The sequence below is a fragment of the Periplaneta americana genome, chromosome 7, assembly GCF_040183065.1.
Source record: "Periplaneta americana isolate PAMFEO1 chromosome 7, P.americana_PAMFEO1_priV1, whole genome shotgun sequence".
Taxonomy (NCBI): Eukaryota; Metazoa; Arthropoda; class Insecta; order Blattodea; family Blattidae; genus Periplaneta; species Periplaneta americana.
This window is the reverse complement of record NC_091123.1, coordinates 162,642,210-162,663,179: the sequence shown is the minus strand read 5'-3', so window position 1 is coordinate 162,663,179 and position 20,970 is coordinate 162,642,210. Positions and strand designations below refer to the sequence as shown.

Below are 20,970 nucleotides of genomic sequence, written 5' to 3'. Positions count from 1 at the left end.
ATCAAAATAAACCATGATTTTGATCATTGGGTGAAACGATTTCGGAGCTACAACAGTTTAAAGTTGCTAATTTTATGAAAATACGATAAATTTAAATATTTTTAATTTAAACACTATGGAGTTCTGATGCCTCAAACTTTGCACAAAGCATTGTATCACAGTTCTCTACGTAGAAAAAAAGTTTCATTGTATTTAGAAATTGTAAGGTCAATTTTCTATATATTTCGGTAGATTTGAGATGGAATAGCTCGTACAAATAAGATCAACTAATTTGTGACTTATTAAATTTCTGCTACAATTGAATAGGTTGATATATTTAGTAGATTATTTTACGACGCTGTATCAATATCTTAGGTTATTTAGCGTCTGAATGATATGAAGGTGATAATGCCGGAGTCCAGCACCGATAGTTACCCAGCATTTGCTCGTATTGGGTTGAGGGAAAACCCCGGTAAAAACCTCAACCAGGTAACTTGCCCCGACCGGGATTCAAACTCGGGCCTCCTGGTTTCGCGGCCAGACGTGCTAACCGTTACCCCAAAGATGTGGACAAGAGATGGATTCCACACTGGCCCAAGTTCAAATGAAAAGTTATCAGAAAAAGACTGAAAAAAATAAATATGACATCTTTAGACCCGTTTGAAAAAACATATGCAGACACTAAATCAAGACTTGGGAGAGAGTATTAAATAAACTTATACAGTTATATATAGGCTTGAAACGTCAATAAAGCAAGTTAAAAAAAAAACCTATTCTCAGACCAGCAGATCTGTATACCCGGTCCTTGAACAATTTTTTCCCTTGAAATTAATCAAGTCAGCTATACCTGAAAAAGCCACATTTGTATAATACGCGTTATTGTTTCGATAACAGAAAACCACAGTTTAAGTCACACAGAGCTTGGTATGCACTCAATGCTGGGATCTGCCGATCTGTCAACCCACTTGAGGTATGTTAATATAGGCCTAAGGAGGAAAAAAATTTATCCGGGGTCTGGTATAGATCCTAGATAGCTCAGTCGGTAGAGCGTTGGCGCGCTCAGCCAAAGGTCCCCGAACAATTTTTTCCTTGAAATTATTCAAGTCAACTTTACAGGGAGCTATACCTGAAAAAGCGGATTTGTACCTATGTGTAGTTCAGAATAAAATGTTATAACCTCAAATATTTGTCTAATCTTAATGTTTTCATTAATCTTGATTTCTACTGTTGTGATATTATTCATTATAATCTCTGGCAAAATATGTATTCGTCGTTTTACAAGGCTTTCGGATAGTACAGTAATTCGCTTCGTCTTTATAATCTGCTTACCACATTGATGGCGATCATAAGTTCCCACCGGCCATCGTCCAGAATTCCAGCGTTGTTGATGACGATGTCCAAAGCCTTGAATGTTGAGTAAGTTTTCTTGAATGCCTCTGAAATGCAACAAAAACGCTTCAATAAGTCTTACTTAAACACAATTTCAACTGTAGAGGACGAGTAGCGTTGGCGTCCAACGTGGACTAGAAAATGCCGATAAATTTAGCCTGAAGCCCTGTTATCAGGAAAATTAATATATGCATGTATTTTAGTTGTTATTTAACGTCGCCGAGACTGGTGATAGCGAGATGGTATTTGGCGAGATGAGGCCGAGGATTCGCCATAGATTACCTGGCATACACTTTACGGTTGGGGAAAACCTCGGAAAAAACCCAACCAGGTAATCAGCCCAAGCGGGGATCGAACCCGCGCCCGAGCGCAACTTCAGACCGGTAGGCAAGCGCCTTAACCGACTGAACTACGCCGGTGGCTGTATGTATGTATGTATGTATGTATGTATGTATGTATGTATGTATGTATGTATGTATGTATGCATGCATGCATGCATTTTCTCCCAAATCTGTCAGAAGACAGCGTCCCTAATTGAGTCAATCAGCTATAATATAAGGAAGCTTTTAATAGAAAAAGGAGCATCTTCTGCAGACCCCTGGAGAAAGAACTAAGGAAGAGACTAGCGAAGTGCTTTGTGTGGAGTGTAGCATTGTATGGGGCAGAAAAAATGGACATCACAACGAAATGAAGAGAAGCGACTAGAAGCATTTGAAATGTGGATATGGAGAAGAATGCAGCGTGTGAAATGGACAGACAGAATAAGAAACGAAGCTGTGTTGGAAAGAGTGGGTGAAGAAACAATGATGCTGAAACTGATCAGAAAGAGGAAAAGGAATTGGCTGGTTCACTGGCTGAGAAGAAACTGCATTTTGAAAGAGGCACTGGAAGGAATGGTGAACGGGAGAAGAGTACGAGGCAGAAGAAGATATCAGATGATAGACAACATTAAGATATATGGATCATATGCGGAGTCAAAGAGGATGGCAGAAAATAGGAAAGATTAGAGAATGCTGGGTTTGCAGTGAAAGACCTGTCTTTGGGGAGAACACTATGAATGAATGTATTTATTATGAATGACAAAGGGGAAAGTCCATATTCTTTTTTAACCTTCGGTTAATAATAATAATAATAATAATAATAATAATAATAATAATAATAATAATAATAATAACCTCAAAGTACTACCCGAATTTTCTCCCAAATCTGTCTGAAGTCAGCGTCCCTAATTCGAGTCATTAATCAGCTATAATATTTTATATAATAATATTTATTTACCTTCCAACTCATCTGTCTTAGTGACGTCAGTCTTGATGAAAATGACGCGTCCTTTTCCGTGTTCTGCCTCCAGCTCCTTGACAGAGTTCTCCCCCTTGCGAGCATCCAAGTCGGCAACAGCTACATTCTAGAAAACAGAGCAAGCATTCAGTAACATTCGTCTGGATATCATCATGACATGCTTGAACGCTGCATCTGCCTATTTATAACATGTCAGTAATACGAAAATGTTGGTTGGTTCGCAATGGCTAGCACTTGATCTGGCACTGGTTCTTCTCAACCTAATACCGCTATCAGTATGGTCACTGCTCAGGAACCTCCTGGTCAGTGTATCTGTAATAACTAGGGAGTGGATTTTTATGTGCTAAAAAATTTAAATATATTTATTTTTATGTGCTAAAAAGTACGAAAATATTTGCTAAAAAAAAATATTTTTTTTTAATATGAAAAAAATACCTCACTTAGCTTGGAAAAAAAAAAGTTAGAGCCCGGACGAGAAGTTATGGCACCAGCGCGAGAGACACATTTTAGTTCGTGTGCTTGGACTCGCCCTCACACTCAACTGGAGGGGTGTTGGGGCAGTTGGTTACTAGCATTCCGAGTGTTCAGAGCGTTCTGCTACTACCGCTATTGCTAATACTGAAAACATTGTCCTTCTGAGCTCCCTCATTATGGCATTGTCTAAGGTGTGAAATCATAGAGTAGTTCATAGTCAAGGACATGAAATAGCATACAATGTATGGAAATTCATGTCAGAAGAGGTTGTAAATGGAATACCAATTCCATTGAAAAGCGTGTTTGCAAGAGTACTGGCTCCCACTGGTATTTCAAAGCGAAATTTGGCAAGAATCAAGAAAGAAGGGAAAAATATTGAGGCAGGAACAGCAAATTCTTTCTCCAGTCCGGAAAAATCACAGCCGAAGAAGAAGATTGTTGCAGCTGTAGACAGTTTTGATGAGGAAGTCCTAAGAAGTCTCATCTATAATTTCTACGCTACACATAAGCAGAGACCGACTCTAAAATCGCTTCTTCCAAAAATGGATATCAGTGTATGACGATGTCATGTTTTATTTAACGACGCTCGCAACTGCAGAGGTTATATCAGCGTCGCCGGATGTGCCGGAATTTTGTCCCGCAGGAGTTCTTTTACATGCCAAGTAAATCTACTGACATGAGCCTGTCGCATTTAAGCACACTTAAATAATATCAGTGTATTATGTGAAGAAAGTAGAGAACAGATACATTGAAAGTGAGCACGTGATGGACAGTATTTTGGAGAACATTTCCATAAACTTAGGGACATCTGATTCCAGCACAGATCAGTCTGATTCGGACGGAGAATAAGAATATTAAGATGAAATAGCGGGCGTAATTCCATCAGGCACCTTCGTACTCTTGAGTAGGAAAGTGGTGATACTGAGGTAAGACGAATGTTTTTGGAAAGAGATGAAACGGATATGCCTGCCGCTCTGAGCTTGAGAACCGTAACCCAAACAACCCCCACTCCTCTACCCTGCTGGCCGGCAATTTAAAACTTAGCGCAGGTTGGTGCCATAACATCTCGTCTCAGCTCTACTAGGTACTCACCAACCACACTTGAGTGCTAGTAGTTGGTCAAAGGTCATCTCCAAATTCTCCATCACAAATGCATGCCGATTATCTCTGAACAACGACTTTTCACATCACAGGACGTCAGACGTGCATATTTAAAGATAGGAATGTCACAAACACAAACACCGTCAATTTCACCTACAGGCACACCCTCAAATACTTGAGCAACTTCACACATTTTTTTATATCCACTGTTTTTCCCAAACACATTTTGGAATTTGTCCCTTAGTAATTGTGCTTCTGAACCTGGTAGCGGGTCTAATTTAATTTTCATGGCACGCACCTCCCTGTTTCAGACAACAGGTTTTTGGATGTTTAGAGTTTTTTTACGGTGTCACACAAAAAGGTTAGATTTGCTAATAGGAAAGCCAAATCGTTTTTTAAACAACCATCTTTCAGTATATCTTGAAGGATATCGATTGACGAAGCCCAATAACAGGGAATCACAACAAGACATATTGCCTTACTTGATGGACATGAGCAAGAGGCGAGAGATTTGTTTAAATTAAATAATGTTCATACCCTTGATTTAGTTTTAGGTAAAAAAAAACTCCAAGATTTATGTGTTTATAATAGATTTCCTGAAAATATATATTTACGTATTTTTTTTTGTGAAAATATGTGTTTTTATGTTAAATAAAATTCGGGCTTTAAACTTGAAGCTTCATGTTCGGAATTTTTAACTTTGTCAATTGTGTTTTATCACACGCAAAAATAATATTTAATTACATAGAAATCCGCTCCTTAGTAATAACCATGTCTGGTCCTAGTAATCTATAGCAGCAGGCTACACTCATCTCTCCCCTAACTCCATTCATTCTTCCTGTCCAGAGGTATCAGCAAGTACAGAAGATCTTAAAGACGCACTTTAAGTATTCGGTACTGTCATAAAAAATTAATTTAGTTTTAGCTTATAATTATTTTGCTTGAATTAATTACATTTTGTTGTAAATCTTTTTTATAAGTGCCATATTATAATTTTTGTTTGAATGTTTATTGTAATTGAAGACTGAACATAAAAGAGGCTGTAAGTTCCAAAAAAGAACAACGGTAGAAAACAGAGCTTTCTTGTGCGACTAGTAATGTAATATCATACGTTTTGTATGCATTCTGTGGGAGAAGCTAGAGCCTAAATAAAATTACAATAGAACTTATGATTTTTCTTCATGCATTGAGCCAGGGACATACACCTTCTTTAACTAATTTTTAAAGATATTTGTACTTAGTCTTTTTTATGTTCAGTTTTCAATTCATTTTCATAAACCTACATCCTAAAGTAATTTGTAATTATTTATTGCCCATTACACAGGTACAGTGTGTGGACATTAAAATAGAAATAGAAATAGTTAAATAACATTAAATCCCAAATCTCTCCGCAGTGCATATGAAGAGAAGACTTATATCACTGTTGATAGTGATTCGTTCGTCGAATGGGAACGTTAAGCCTGGTGGCCTCCTTTGTGCTATTCGACAGGAGTAGGCTACGTGCCGGCACCGGATTTCCCCTTCTCCCTTACTCATCTTCATCATCACTCATTCCAGACACTAAACTTACACATACCCCAGTGCACGATATAACTCTCCACAGATACACATTATGTACAGTGTGGCCCGCCGAAGTGGTGTACAACTAGAAAGATGGGTCACAGTCCTGCCATCTAGCCGCAATATTCGGAACCCAAATCACGTAAAGTGAAGTGGATAGAACATTTGGATACATACTTACATACATCTTCACTGACAGTTTTAAGTTTGTAGTCACAGCATGTGTCGCACTGTTCTTTTCTTGGTGCACGTATGACTATATTTTCTTCATTCATAATTTCAGTGAACGACCTTTGTCCCTCATATTGTTCATCACTGTCTGCACCATGTGACACAGGCTACATTTCGTGCATATGGAGGACCGAACGAAAAAGATGATTCTACGTATGCCCTGCTGTAATGGCTTGGAATTTTCGGTAGCGAATCGAACAAACTTTTCTACAGTATGAACACGTTTTTTTCTTTCCAGGTTGTTAATTTACACTGCATGTCGCGGAGTTTAATTTTGAAAATAGTTCTTTTTATTAGTTTCGGTAAAATTCTATTTATTAGATACTAATCTGCTTCCTTACTTACTTACTTACAAATGGCTTTTAAGGAACCCGCAATTTCATTGCCGCCCTCACATATGCCCGCCATCGGTCCCTATCCTGTGCAAGATTAATCTGGTCTCTATCATCATATCCTACCTCCCTGATCTGCTAAATCCAAGAAATTATATTGTATTTAATCCTGCAACAGATGTAACTCTAATAGCAAAACATCAGTGTTTTTCTGATGCAGTATTGAGATAATTCAGAAAGTTATTTATGGTCCTCATAACTTACTTTATGTAGCTACACAAGAGTGAAATGTACAAAGTTTTAAGAATTTTCTTTATGTTATATGCTGTCTATATATTGTATATGTAATGTATGTACGTATGCATAGCTACATGTTCTCGCGTGCATGCATATATGCAGTGTTTACAGACATCACGTTCCTACGTTGGCACCGATCTTTCACACTGACATTCAACTTGTGACGTCACGTCGGTACAGCAACTGGCCTTCACATAGTTGCAATGTTATTTATAAACATATCACACACTGAGTTGGACGCAAAATACTAGATGAAAACAGCTGATAATATTAGACAATAGTTTCTTTAAACTAATTCTTAATAAACCATTTTAAGAAACGAATATAAAACTAGAAGTTATTTATTAAACTCTGATTTCAATACCAGACGTACGGTGCTAATACGGTTGCTTTAGTTTTTATATTTCATTTAGTAATGATCGATTTATTTACAGTCATTTATCAGTAACTCATGCAAATATTTTCTTTGCATCAATAGCGTATAAACTGAAAAGTAAGCAATACCCACCTTCTCTCAAGCCTCTTATTATTATTTTTATTATTATTATAGCCAATATATTATTTATATTACATATTTATTATTATTATTATTATTATTATTATTATATAAGAAATGACACTATTTTCTTTCCAGGAAAGATTTTCATCCCTATTTAATTTAATTTATTTATTTTAATTTTATTTAACTAGCTAGCTAGCAAGTACAAATTAAATGTATAAAACAAAAATGTTTCTAGCTACTACCGTAAGAGCCAGGCTCGTATACGGTGTGGTCTTAGCCAATAATATAACATAAAATTTACAAGGACAGTTTACTAAATACAGTACCTAAGTAACTTAATTCAAACCAATAAATAACACAAAAAAGAAGAAAGAGAAAAAGAGAGAAAAAACACATTTAATATAAATTGACAATCAGACAGAAGCCAGTGGTATTCAATAAAAACATAAATATAATCGACAGAAATAAAAGGTAATTTTATTGTTTTCACAAAATATAAAGTCTCCATTATCTCCATTTGGTTATTGAAAAATAGAGTTCAAATTCACCATATATCAATATTGAGACACTCATTGAAGCAGATCTTTGTGATAGATTAATTAGAATAAGATTTCTGTACGATTTCATTGTATACAGCTCACTTTATTTACCTTCTTAAAATCGTTGTGAACTAAATCTAGTGAATAACATTATTGTATTTGAAGATTTATGAGTAAAACTACAATCTAGAAGATATAGAACCTGACTGAATCCCTTCCCGCGTTCACAGAAACTTCGACCGACAGAGACAGGAACAGGGACACATCGAACTTGATAACTACTGAGTGTTCAGTTCAAAGTGTGTCATGACTCGCTGTATGCCGTCATGTGGCTAGCCGATGAGCCTAGAGAATTCAATCTTCCTACACTTCCGCAGAGGTGTATAATCTATGAGGCAGAGAAGTTGCCTAGCAAGTACGGCGTTCATTCTGAAGAGTACGTACCGATACGTACGGTAACGCCGGTAGTGGCAGGAATGTGAACTGTTTGGAAATACGTACTGTCGGGATATGGGGAGAGGGTTAAGACGATTACTTACGTATTTGTTGACTTTAATTTCGACGGTCAACATGGACACGGAGCATTTGATTTGCGTTGTGGAATGTTACCGTACGCAACCTATGATAACAAATACCCTGCGTACGACTTGCCCGCGCAAAATACAGTTCGAAAGAGGTTATGGTAGCACACAGACCGTACAGACCGCCATCTGTTGCTACGACGTTCAAGTTATACCGTACACGTTCTCAAGTTCAGATTGAAGAACACCTTAAATAATAGGCAACTTCTCTAACATATAAGCTGAAACTCGCTTCAAATCGGTGACCCAACAACAGTGACGTCATGACACACTTTGAAATGAACACCCAGTAGTGAGTTTACATTCTTTCTTCTTTCTTTTCATTTCTTTACTTTCTTTTTAACTTTTATTTTTGGATGCTTCAAAATCGGGGAAGGATGCATTCCGGAAGATATTTCGTTAGAAAACTAGCACTTTCATAACATATTCTTTCAATTATTAAGATTTTTTTAAAAATAGGCCTAAGTTATGTTGTGGCACAGTCTAAAAGAACGCTGGAATATCTCCATTGCAAAATTTTTCTTTTACAAGTTTCATTCCAAGTGTTGTGTAAGCTCTCATCTCGAAGAGAATCGTAATAGCTAACGGCGACGTCTACGGTTTTATTTTTAGTTTCATAATAATTGTTTCGACAGACCGTCAGTGTGCACTTTGCTCCAGGCATGTTAACGAAAGTCTTAGTTTTCACTTTACAAAAACTATAAATAATCTCACCACAATTACACATATGGCTAACAAATGTGTAAGTTAAGAAATGGATAGACGATTGGTGTACGTTGTTAAGCGATTTGTATTTCCGTGACGTCATGCCAATCACATATAATAATAATAATAATAATAATAATAATAATAATAATAATAATAATAATAATAATATGTATACAAATACAAATTTTAAATTGGAGAAATCCATAGAAGAGGATAATTTAGTAGAGATTAATTTAGGAGTACGACAGGGGTGTCCATTATCGCCTACCCTATTTAATATATATATTAATGACGCAGTTGTACGATGGCAGACTATGCTTAAAACACATTTTAAAATAAAAGGGAGAAACATTGATACACTGTTGTTTGCTGACGACCAGATATTAATTGCAGATTCGGAAGATAATTTACAAAGAGCCATACATGAATTAAATAATATTACAAGTGAATATAATCTTCAAATCTCATATGAAAAAACGAAAATAATGGCTCTTAAAGGAAGAGATCTGTTAAGAGCAAAAATTTGCATAAATAATAAGCCCATCCAACAACAAAGTGATTTTAATTACCTTGGTTACATTGTGTCATATACCGACAATAGAGATGTGCAAAATAAATTAAACAAATTCCAAACACTATGTGGTACAATAAAAAGAACTTTTAAAAATTGTAATAGAGCAACACTGTTAAAACTTTACAAAGTAATGGCGATCCCAACCTTGCTTTATGGTTGTGAAAGTTGGGTCTTGACTGTCTCACAACAGAAGAAAACAGAGGCTGCTGAGATGAAATTTTTGAGACAGGTGGCAGGTTATAGACTCATAGGCAAAAAGGGAAATGAAGATATTAGAAAAGAATTGGAAATTCAGAGTCTAAATGAAACAATCATTGAATACAGACAAAGATGGCAAAATCATATACAAAGAATGGATGAAGATCGTATACCACAAATAATAAATAAATATAAACCTGTAGGTGGAAGAAATGTCGGCAGGCCACGGATGAGATGGTCGGATCAGTTTTCTTGAAGACGGAACGAGCCACAAGGCTTATGCCGTGATGAAGATGAATAATAATAATAATAATAATAATAATAATAATGATTTATTTTGGCTGGCAGAGTTAAGGCCGTATTAATTAAACACTGAAATACAAACTATGTAGCAGAATTAAGCTAAAATACATAGAATGTTAATCAATTTCAAATAATGCTAGATAATAGAAAGAGATTATTATGAGACAATTTTGGAAATACAGCACTATCAGGATGCATGTCTAAAGGAAGGAGTAACAATGTAGTCAGTGATAGTTTAAGTCAGTATGATTGGAGTGAAATGCTAAGAAGGTTATCTTTTAAGCAGTTTTTAAAAGTGTTTATTGTCTTGCAGCCCCTAATACTTTGTGACAGGGAATTCCATTGTCGCGAGGTGGATATTGTAAAAGATGAAGAATAACGAGATGTTCTATTAAGAGTGAACCGTAAGTAATGTCATTAATGTCAGGGGGTTATTCTTTGAGACATTTCGAACAAAAATGTTTAATACAATTTTGCTCGTTTTTTCCTTTCTTTTCGAGATCAAAATTGTTTTATATTAAATATTTCATAGCGTGTTTTTGGAAATGCATTGATTTAATTCTCAATATGCTCAGTCAATTTCAGAGAGCAGTGTATTATGATAATACATTTTATTGAAAGAATTTTAGTTTTTTCCTTTAAATATGCAGAAATTTATCCGAACAAATGTAACATTTTAAAATTACTTTTCAGAACGAAAGGTTACATGTGTTCGGATAAAATTTCTGTACATTTGAAAATAATGAAAATTATCCAAGAAATTTTTATTGGCTATTTCACTTCTTTACAATGAAGGCCTATATTTTCATATCCCAATTGGATTTGGTACAATTCTGATTACCAATATGTTTATTTTTTTTTAATTAAGGCTATAAGGGGGAGTGGAATTTAAAGGGCTGTCAAAAATATTTTTTCATCAAAACATTCTCATTTTACAAATTTCTGATTACAAATCTAGTAACTTTTTGTTCTAAAGTTGGTTTCCTGAAGTTACTAGATGAATGTAACAGAGGAGAATTTTAATTTACATGAATATTAATTTTACTTTCAAATCCATTTTTCCGTAAGTTTATTTTTCTTGATTCACCACCAACTTTTTTAGCCAAATATTAATCAATCTAGTTGAAAATTTTACTGCAAGCATTTATGAGGTACCTGCATGTTTCTATGCATTTATTTTGTCAGAAATGCTGCTAGTTTATTTTTTTTCACGAATTATAGGAAAAATAGCGTTTTTTAAAATTTCAAAAATTTTTTTTTTGGAATTGAATAAATGAGATATTTCATAAAATGAATGCATGGAATTGTTTCTTTATGTCCTGTGACTGTAACAAAAAATGAGATCTTCTACTAAAAGCTTGGGTTCGAAAAACAGTAAAAGAAAAAATTAATAGCGAAAGATATTTGGGAGTTAAAAATTTGGATTTTGTTAGTCCTTTATATAGTAAACATGCTCTCAAAATTTGGTTGGAAAAAATGATTACGGAACAGGTTGTCTTTTGTAATGTAGTGTCCCCTTAAAGCACAAAAGTAAAATGCTTTCAATAATTTATTATCATAATACTCTGCTTTCTTAAGCTGTCTAAGCATATTGGAAATTAAATCAATGACTTTCCCAAAGCACGCTATGAATTGTTTCATATAAAAACATTTTTATCTCGAAAAGGAAGCAGAAACGAGCAAAATTGCATTAAAAATTTTTGTTTCAAATGTTTCAAAACATAGTCCCTTAAAATTGTATATATATTCTAAATTATAGACATCAGCTCAAAGAATTTTGAGTGACCACAAAGGTCCTGAATACAATAAACATGTACAATAATGTGATGTGATACATTAAAGAAAAAAAAAAGAAAGTTAATTGTTTAAGGCAAAATAAATGGATTAATTGAAATAGAGATGATGATGTAGTATTTGAAGAGAATCTTTGATAATATTTATAAGGACAGACATTACATAATCAGAGGGAATGTGAAGTTCCTTAAGATAATTCCATGTGAATTTGGAAATAGAACCTCTACTGCCAAACAGCAAACCAATGACAGACCCTTGTTTAAGAGGGACGTTGTACTTTTGAGAAAGATAAGGCAGACAAGGTTCATATATGGACTTCTTCTCAATATCAACTTCGGTGGCCTGATTTAGGTTTCTTTCGAAACGGATAGTAGGGTCAAGAACAAGAGCCCGTTTTAAGCTTCCGTTGATAGCAATAATGTCTGCCCGTCTGAAAGAACCATCTGATGATACACAATGCACTTCCTCGTGAATCTTATTTATTTATTTATTCTATATATGCAATTTACCAGAAAGATCTAACTGTTCTCTTCTTAACCCTTAAATTGACAAAGTATCCTATAGGATACAACAGGTTAATAGGCTATATGCTATAATTTTAATAGAACAATAGAAAAAAATGGTAGGTAAATTAAAATTTCACAATACTATAATATTGTACAACATATAAAATATGAACATTGCGATAGTTGTTTTCTTTACGGTCCGACAAGGTTTAATAAACTAGTGTGAGAAATGAAGCTTTGCCAGTTTAAGGGTTAAGAAGGTATCTCTACCTATTTAATCTGTTAAACGTACGAGAATTGTTAGCATTTTCTAAATCTCGTAAAATACACGTATCAAACGAGCTATTTGCGGTGATCATGTTCTGTAGGAACAAATAACGAAACGTTATATCAAAGACAGTACTGTATTTAGACTGCTTACCTGAGCTCCGTTCTTCAGGAGTTCCTTAACGTACTCAAGACCGATGCCAGTAGCACCTCCAGTGACCAGAGCCGTTTTCCCCTTGATGTCCATGTCTTAGTTTCTGCAACACAGTAAGAGAAATTTATAGGAGAAAAAAGAGAAAGAAGCTTAGCTCTTTTCAATCCTATCTATCCGAATGAATAATCTTGTGAAAGATTTTCTCGGCCGTGTTGCGTGAACTGAGCAAATTGTTTCACTGAAGTTACCATCCTTCTGGTACGCAACTTGCAATATATGGATGTGTTGCCTTCACCAAGGCTCTCTAGTTGTATGTGTATACAGGTGATTCAAAACAACACCGACAACGCTTAAGTTGTGCGGGATGACAAACTGGTCATTTTTAAGAAGGCACCCATGTCCGGAAATGCATGGTGTGGGCATTGTGGGGCGTCGAAATTTGAGAACGGTTTGGTTATGATGATGGGCGTGCTTTCCACATTTCGTGAAGAAACCCAACAAGAGCATCACATCGTGCAGTAAATTGCAATGGTCAAATAATTGCGGTTGTGTGCTCAGTATTTCGATCGCTGCGTGGATTCATACGACTAGATCCTCTAATGTTACAGGAATAGCATACACCATACTTTTCATAGACCCCACAGGATATAGTCAAGAGGTATAAGATCTGGTGATCTTGGTGGCCATGGAACAGGTCCCCCTCTACCAATCCATAATTTTGGATATGTCGCGTACAGGTGGTGCCGCACATTTGCATCAAAGTGAACTGGAGCTGACGAACACAACACGAACTACCCATTAGGATACGAACCATGGGCTATGGAGGGATGTAGCGCATGCTCAACAAAGTTATTAGGCGGAGTTCTTCCATCTGCTTTACGCTGATGGATAATGGGTTGAAGGACACGAAAAAATCCGAAGAAACTCTGACACCTCACAGCGCCCAAACCTTGCATTTCAGGACATGCGTTCCCCCTTGAAAAATGATCAGTTTGTCGTACCCGCACAACATACTAAGCGCTGTTGGTATTGTTTTGAATCATCCTGTATACTTTGTGAGTTGCTCTTAGTTGCGCCTTTCCAATCAACGAGTTATTTTGTACTATTCAAAATTACTACCGCCATTCAACGTAAATAATATTTACTATTTTCTACAATTTATGAAGTTAGTCTCAGGTAGTACAGTACGTCCAAAGCTACTTCTCTCAAAGGCAGCTGTTTCACGTACCAGAGAACGCAATGGAATAGTACTGGTGAACTTGTAAACTGTCTTTTCTGTAACAAGTTTCACACCCATTATCAAAAACAGCAGTGTTGGCCACGAGCTTATCTCACGTGCAAGAGATAAAATTCCGTATACGCAGTCCCGTGAACGGAAGATAAATATCTTCCAATGCCCACGCCGGGAGTCGAATCTCTGATAGTTTCGTTGAGAATAGCACGTGCTATTCACAAAGCCACAACGGCGGACTAACTAAATGCATGCAAGACAAAAATAAACACGACTCGACGTGGCAACGTAACCTTGCGAGTTACACTTGAGCAGTTGTATTCGTTACGCTAATATACACAATAACAGACTCTGGATCAGTAAACAGTCGTTTTATAAGTTTGGCTAGATCACTCATTATCTGAAAAATGTAACAAACCTCCTACATCTATATCAAGTATTAAATTACATAATTCTGATTGTTACCTTATACAGTGTAAATGTCCGATTATTAAGCAGTCCTCTGAAGTTAAGTATTTAGGCACAATTTTCGACAGTCATTTAAAATAAAGTCAACACATTAATTACCTTTGTAATAAATTACGTAAAATAATATATTATTTTGTTTATTGAGGAATTACTTGTCAATAAGTTTATTACGCACAATATACTTAACTTTATTTCAATCGGTAAACCAATTTTAAACTACTTTATATATTACAGAAGGAAATAATTAAAATCTGTCCTCATAAACCTATTGATTTTTCATCTCAAAAATTATTCTGAGACTTTAATGTTCTTAAAATAAGACAAAATTATTATATTGTATTAATAAACTTCATACATAAAAATCGAAATAATTTTGAATTGTGTTCTCATAGTTATGAAACAAAAGGTATGAATTCTTTAAGATTGTTTGAACTAAAATGCAACAGTGCTACAGTATTTAATCATAGTAGTAATTTAGGCCTATTCATTAAAGTACAGGTTTTCCACCAATCAGAAAGTACCATTGTAGCAATATGAAAGCGCAATTATCGATTATTCTCGGATATGCAATCGAAAGACAACTAGCGAAACGTCACGGAGGCTGGAAATCCAATACTGTCGCAGAAGGTTATGTTCTGTTACTATAAAAAAAACGCGTTAATTGTAAATAATATTCAAATAAATTCAATTTGTCATCTCGTTTTTCAATGTCTAAATCAATTTCCAGGTTATATCAAGATTAATGTTCATTTTACTCTCTAGATTATAATCAAGGTCAATGACATTTGTTCCTCGGAAAAAAATCAATACTTTCGCGTCTGCGCACATCTCACAATTTACGAGATATTGCACAAGGTCACTTCCGCTCCCCAGTCAGATAAGAATAATATGAATACTTATGAATAATTTCAAGTTAGTAATATGGCCGAGCATAAAAAGTCGTATGAAACTTGACTATAATGGTAATTAAGACACTCGTATGAAAATTATGAAACTCGCTTGTGCTCGTTTCATAAACATACTCGCGTCTTAATTACTACCATTATAGGCTCGTTGCATAATGTACTATTATGTTACAATTATTAGCAAAATAAATACAAATACAGATTCAAAATACTTGATATTAACACTTAGTTTCACGAAGAATACGCCACATTACCAAAGAGATTTTCTCTCTTTCTTTCTTTCTTTCTTTTCTTTCTTTTGCAAAAATTGTTTAATATCGAACGAATTCAACCCAATTTCAGTAGAACTATTTACTTCCACACATCTGACAAGCAACAGTTGAGTTTCAACCGGCATCAAGATTAAATAAAATGTATGGAAATTTCGAAGCATAGCCAAAGAGAGTCTTGAAAAGCACAAAATTAAAATTCCAATAGGTAATGCTGGTGCCACTGTCGAAGTAAGTTAATATGTGAGAATGGAACTGAATTATACTTGGAGGAATTAATAGAATAATATAAATAGAACTGTACGCCTACGATCCTCAAAACGAACAGTAATATACAAGCGCGGAAGATACCGATATGTCGGTTGCCCTCTGGCTGTATTGGAGGATGAGTTCCCTTGTAGTTGAGAACATGGCAACAGGCCTAAACCCTTGAAGTGATGAATGTTTCAAAACAGATGGTCGTGACATAGCCAGATAATGTAACTGATATGCACAGTTTAATTAAATTCTGCAGAGTGTTTAAAATTACAATACCAGACCTCACAACGATTTATCTCAACAACAGGGATATGTCAGTCAGTTATATGAAGGACTGAGTTTAGGAGGATCAACCAATTGAGAGAATTGTAATCCTCTATTCTACAGAGTCTGACATTATCATAACACGGAGAGGGAATGATCATGGTGACAATATTTTAAAGGCAGACCTAGAAACTTATATGACATAGGAAATGTTTTGTTCATAATTCTTGGTTTAATTATTTGAAGAGACATTTGAGTAAAATGATAATGATGATGATAATAATAATAATACTTACTTACTTAATAGCTTTTAAGGAACCTGGAGGTTCATTTCCGCTCTCACATAAGCCCGCCATAGGTCTCTATCCTGAGCAAGACCAATCCAGTCTCTATCATCATATCCCACCTCCCTCAAATCCATTTTAATATTATCCTCCCATCTACGTCTCGGCCTTCCCAAAGGTCTTTTTCCCTCCGGCCTCCCAACTAACACTGTATATGCATTTCTGGATTCGCCCATACGTGCTACATGCCCTGCATATCTGAAACGTCTGGATTTAATGTTCCTAATTATGTCTGGTGAAGAATACAATGCGTGCAGTTCTGTGTTGTGTAACTTTCTCCATTCTCCTGTAACTTCATCCCTCTTAGCCCCAAATATTTTCCTAAGCACCTTATTCTCAAACACCCTTAACCTGTGTTCCTCTCTCAAAGTGAGAGTCCAAGTTTCACAACCATAAAGAACAACCGGTAATATAACTGTTTTATAAATTCTAACTTTCAGGATGATGATAATAATAATAATAATAATAATAATAATAATAGCCCCAAATATTTTCCTAAGCACCTTATTCTCAAACACCCTTAACCTGTGTTCCTCTCTCAAAGTGAGAGTCCAAGTTTCACAACCATAAAGAACAACCGGTAATATAACTGTTTTATAAATTCTAACTTTCAGGATGATGATAATAATAATAATAATAATAATAATAATAATAATAATAATAATAAATAATAATACAGGAAATGTTTTCTATAAAACTTACACAGTTATATATAGGTTTGAAAAGGACAACGTGAATAAAGCAAATTAAAATCTCAAAAGAAGGACTTAACACACTTTGGAATCCACCTTTTCAATTTTGTCTTCAAACGTAACAAGTACGAAATGACTAAAAACTTTGCGAAGCATTTATCTGAAATTGAAACTGTTCGGAATTATTGTACTGCCGACACTTTTCTATCATTGTGAAGACGATACAAGTACAGTATATGGGATGTAAACGATATAAACTGCCAAAAAAAAGAAATGCTGCTGATGGAGCATAAATAACTGAAGAAAAAATCCATTTTTTTTTGTAACTGTCATGGTTTTCCCAGACAAAAATATTTTGTGAGTCTAACGTTTTTGTAAAAGAGGATAGACAGTCATTATTTAGACTACTTTGCCCGGTATGTATGCTGAAGCAGTCGTTTGTTACTCTGTTGTGTATGGTATGTGTTGGGTGCAAGGTCATTGGCAACAACATTTACGTTGTCGAAATGTAAACAAATAATGAAACTACTATCGATCTTAAAAAGATAGTATTTTACAAATTAAAAATAAAATTATAAAAAATAATTAAATTTCACTAGATATTTTGTTCAGTAGATCGATAGGTACTGCCTATATAATTTTGCAAGTCCATATCGTTTACACTTTGTATTATTGGGCGCTGTCAATTTTAAGCACCATTCGGCTCCTATGGAAAGGCACAAAGTCGCCTAAGTCGGTACTGAGTAGCAGTAGAGATGTCATTGCTACATTCTGGCGTTGTCCTCAAGGAAAAATCCGGATATTGATTTACAGTAAGCCTATATTGAAGGCTGAGCGAACGCCGGAACACATTGCGATGGGAAGGATTGTCAGGTGAAAAATACATGATCCTGTTTGAATCGAACCCGCAACCTGCCGGCTTGTAGTGCCCGATATAACTAAGTACTGTGATTAAAATTGGGATTCGTATACAAATATGGAAATATGTTTAGCATCTAGTCTTATATAACTCATTCCAAACTATGGGTAATAGTCAGGGTCGACGAGATTTTATGTAATAACATATTAGATAGAAATAGAATTACTCAAAATAAGCCTGCTCCATGCCTACTTCCTTAACTAAACTTTTGATAGAATTAATATCAGATTGGACTCCGATCATTTTGACGAGATAAATCACCTACACGAATGATATTTATGAAATTGAAGGTGAACTTAATAACAAATAAGCGAATTAATCTCATAGACGAAGTGCACTGATTGGAGATATTCTCGGTGATGCTAGAAAACCACGAACAACCTATAACAACTGCACTCGTCATATTAAAATGTTATAATCCTTGTTAAACCTTGGAAATCATTAATAGTTCTACCTTAACATGTAACACCAGTAAATTGAGAGGCGTTCTTATAAAAATAATTTTCTTATTAATTAAAACACTACATATAGCCTATTTCTATTAAAGTATGACTTTGTCATACCAGTCTATTTTTAAATACAGGGTGAGTCAGAAAGAACGGATGGATTTCACATGGCAAGAAAATTGTAAAGATTCATCAAATCAAAAATTTATTGTTATCAACATATTCACCAATACATGCAGTTTATTTATGGAAAACAACATTATCCATATGATGTCCTTGGCTTTCAATACAGGCATCGAGGCGTTTTCTGATGTTCGCCATCACTTTCACAGTCATAGCTGGTGCAATTGCCACGATTTCTTCACGAATCGCTGTCTTCAGTTCGTCCAGTGTATGTGATCGATGTTTACAAACTTACGCCTTCAAATGGTCCCAAAGAAAGAAGTAGCAGGGCGCGAGATCTTACCGTAGCCTCGGACAATCTCAGTGCAATAGAATTTCGTCCAGGTGATTTCTTCTTTAATGTTGAACCTGTGATACGAAATGAAGCCACCCAACGCAAAATTGTATTCCGAGTTGGAATCCTAGCGTGGCATCCGATGTCGAAATGAGTCCTGAGTGGCGATCACAGACTCTTCATTTTTCAAAAATGTCTCTACGATGAAAGCACGTTGTACACCAGACCAACACCATATTCTCAACTGAAACTGCATTCTATGGCTGACCCAACAGTCGTGGTCCCCCTCACTATATCTCTCTCCTCGTTGCGTATCGATAGTTTGAAATCCATCCGTTCTTTCTGACGCACCCTTTAGATTGTTTATACAGGCCTATTCAAATTTTTCTCCGTTTCCAATAGTATACGTTCACTGAAAGGGATGTCTGGAAAGTCTCGTGTGTAAGACGGCATCAAGCTCTTATTATTGTTAGTAAGGTACACTACTTAAAGTAGGCCTATCGGTAGCTGAAGTATCGAAAGTAAAAACAATTTATAAAAATTATTATGAGTGGGGACAAATATTAACATCTATTTATTATTTATTTATTCTGGTGTAGTTAAGGTCATCAGGCCTTCTCTTCCACAACACCAGGAATACAAATACAAAAATAGAAATAAACAGAGAAAAAATACACTATATACAAAGTAAAGCTAGACAAGAAATAAAGAGAGTGAGAAAAAAACACTATAAACAAAGTAAACCCACACAAAAAAATATACAGGTCGCAGTCACACAAACTTTAAATGAGTGATTAAGTATCATAATTAATTGTATCCTAACTAATTAACTAACATAAACAAGAAACATTGGCATGAAAAGAGACTTGTAAGATGATGATGATGATGATGATGATGATAATAATAATAATAATAATAATAATAATAATAATAATAAATATCTATATTTTAAAACAATCCATGATAGAAAGTATCTTCGAAATACTTTAAAATTAGCACAGTTATTTTCAAATGTGTTGTAGTAGCAAATCTCACAAAAGATTTAGAAAAGAAAAAAAAATATTTTCAAATTATCACAAGAACTAAATTTATCACAAAAAATAAACTCTAAATTGTATTTAAATTTAATATTTGGTAAATTATAATGTATAACTATTATACTTATTCATTTATATATTTAAATTATTTTGTCAGAAGTCAAATTCTCATACATTTTCAGATTTTATCATAGAACGAAATTTGAAAAGCATTACGAATATACAGAAATAATTCGATTGAGTATACCCTCTATTATTTTTAAGATTGAATTGCAAATCATTGATGAATGTCATATTCATTTTAATATTTGAGAAAAAGTTAAAAATTGATTATATACCTTATTATTCTACTATAAAAAGAAAACGAATATTATTACAAAAAGAGGGATATGTTTAATTTATTATAAAAAAAAACTTGTGAAGGCCCAAGGGTTAAAAATCTGTTTGATATAAGATTGATCACAAAAACGATACCGCTACTTTAAGAGTATTAAAAATATGTAAAAATATTATCATAGGTAAAAATATCAAAAGGCACTTTAAGATTAAATAGAAACTAAACTTTCAAAATAGTCTAGAATATGTGAAAAACGCTAATTCTTTTAAGTTTTCTAAGATTTTAATATATTCAAAATTACTATTGTTATTTTAATTTAAAAACTGCTTAAATAATATGGAGAGCAATTGTCGGAGCAGGTCTCGAACAACTGTCTCAAGGTTGTACTACCTGTTGGGTGCTGCAGTTGCGCGCGGAAGCTGCCGGAGAAGAAACTGTGGAGAGGAAGTGGGGAGTGGCCAGTTTTATACCGTCAGCCAAGCTCTGTTCTGTCGTCACAGAGGCTGTGTACGAATAGGGATATAGCAATCACAAATCATTCATAGCGATAGGCGT

The 20,970-nt window shown here is 34.8% G+C and overlaps 1 protein-coding gene across 1 annotated transcript in view; it reads right to left on the bottom strand.

The window, feature by feature from the left end:
• The window catches only part of LOC138703662 (15-hydroxyprostaglandin dehydrogenase [NAD(+)]-like), a 45,587-nt gene extending 24,639 nt beyond the window's left edge, over window positions 1-20,948 (bottom strand). The window contains exons 1-4 of the mRNA XM_069831725.1: window positions 20,806-20,948; window positions 12,789-12,891; window positions 2,647-2,773; window positions 1,309-1,415 (exon numbers count right to left, since the gene is read on the bottom strand). Coding sequence (XP_069687826.1) covers window positions 1,309-1,415; window positions 2,647-2,773; window positions 12,789-12,881 — 327 coding nt within the window. The 5' untranslated portion in view covers window positions 12,882-12,891; window positions 20,806-20,948. The remainder of the gene's footprint in view (window positions 1-1,308; window positions 1,416-2,646; window positions 2,774-12,788; window positions 12,892-20,805) is intronic.
• Window positions 20,949-20,970: the final 22 nt, after the last annotated feature.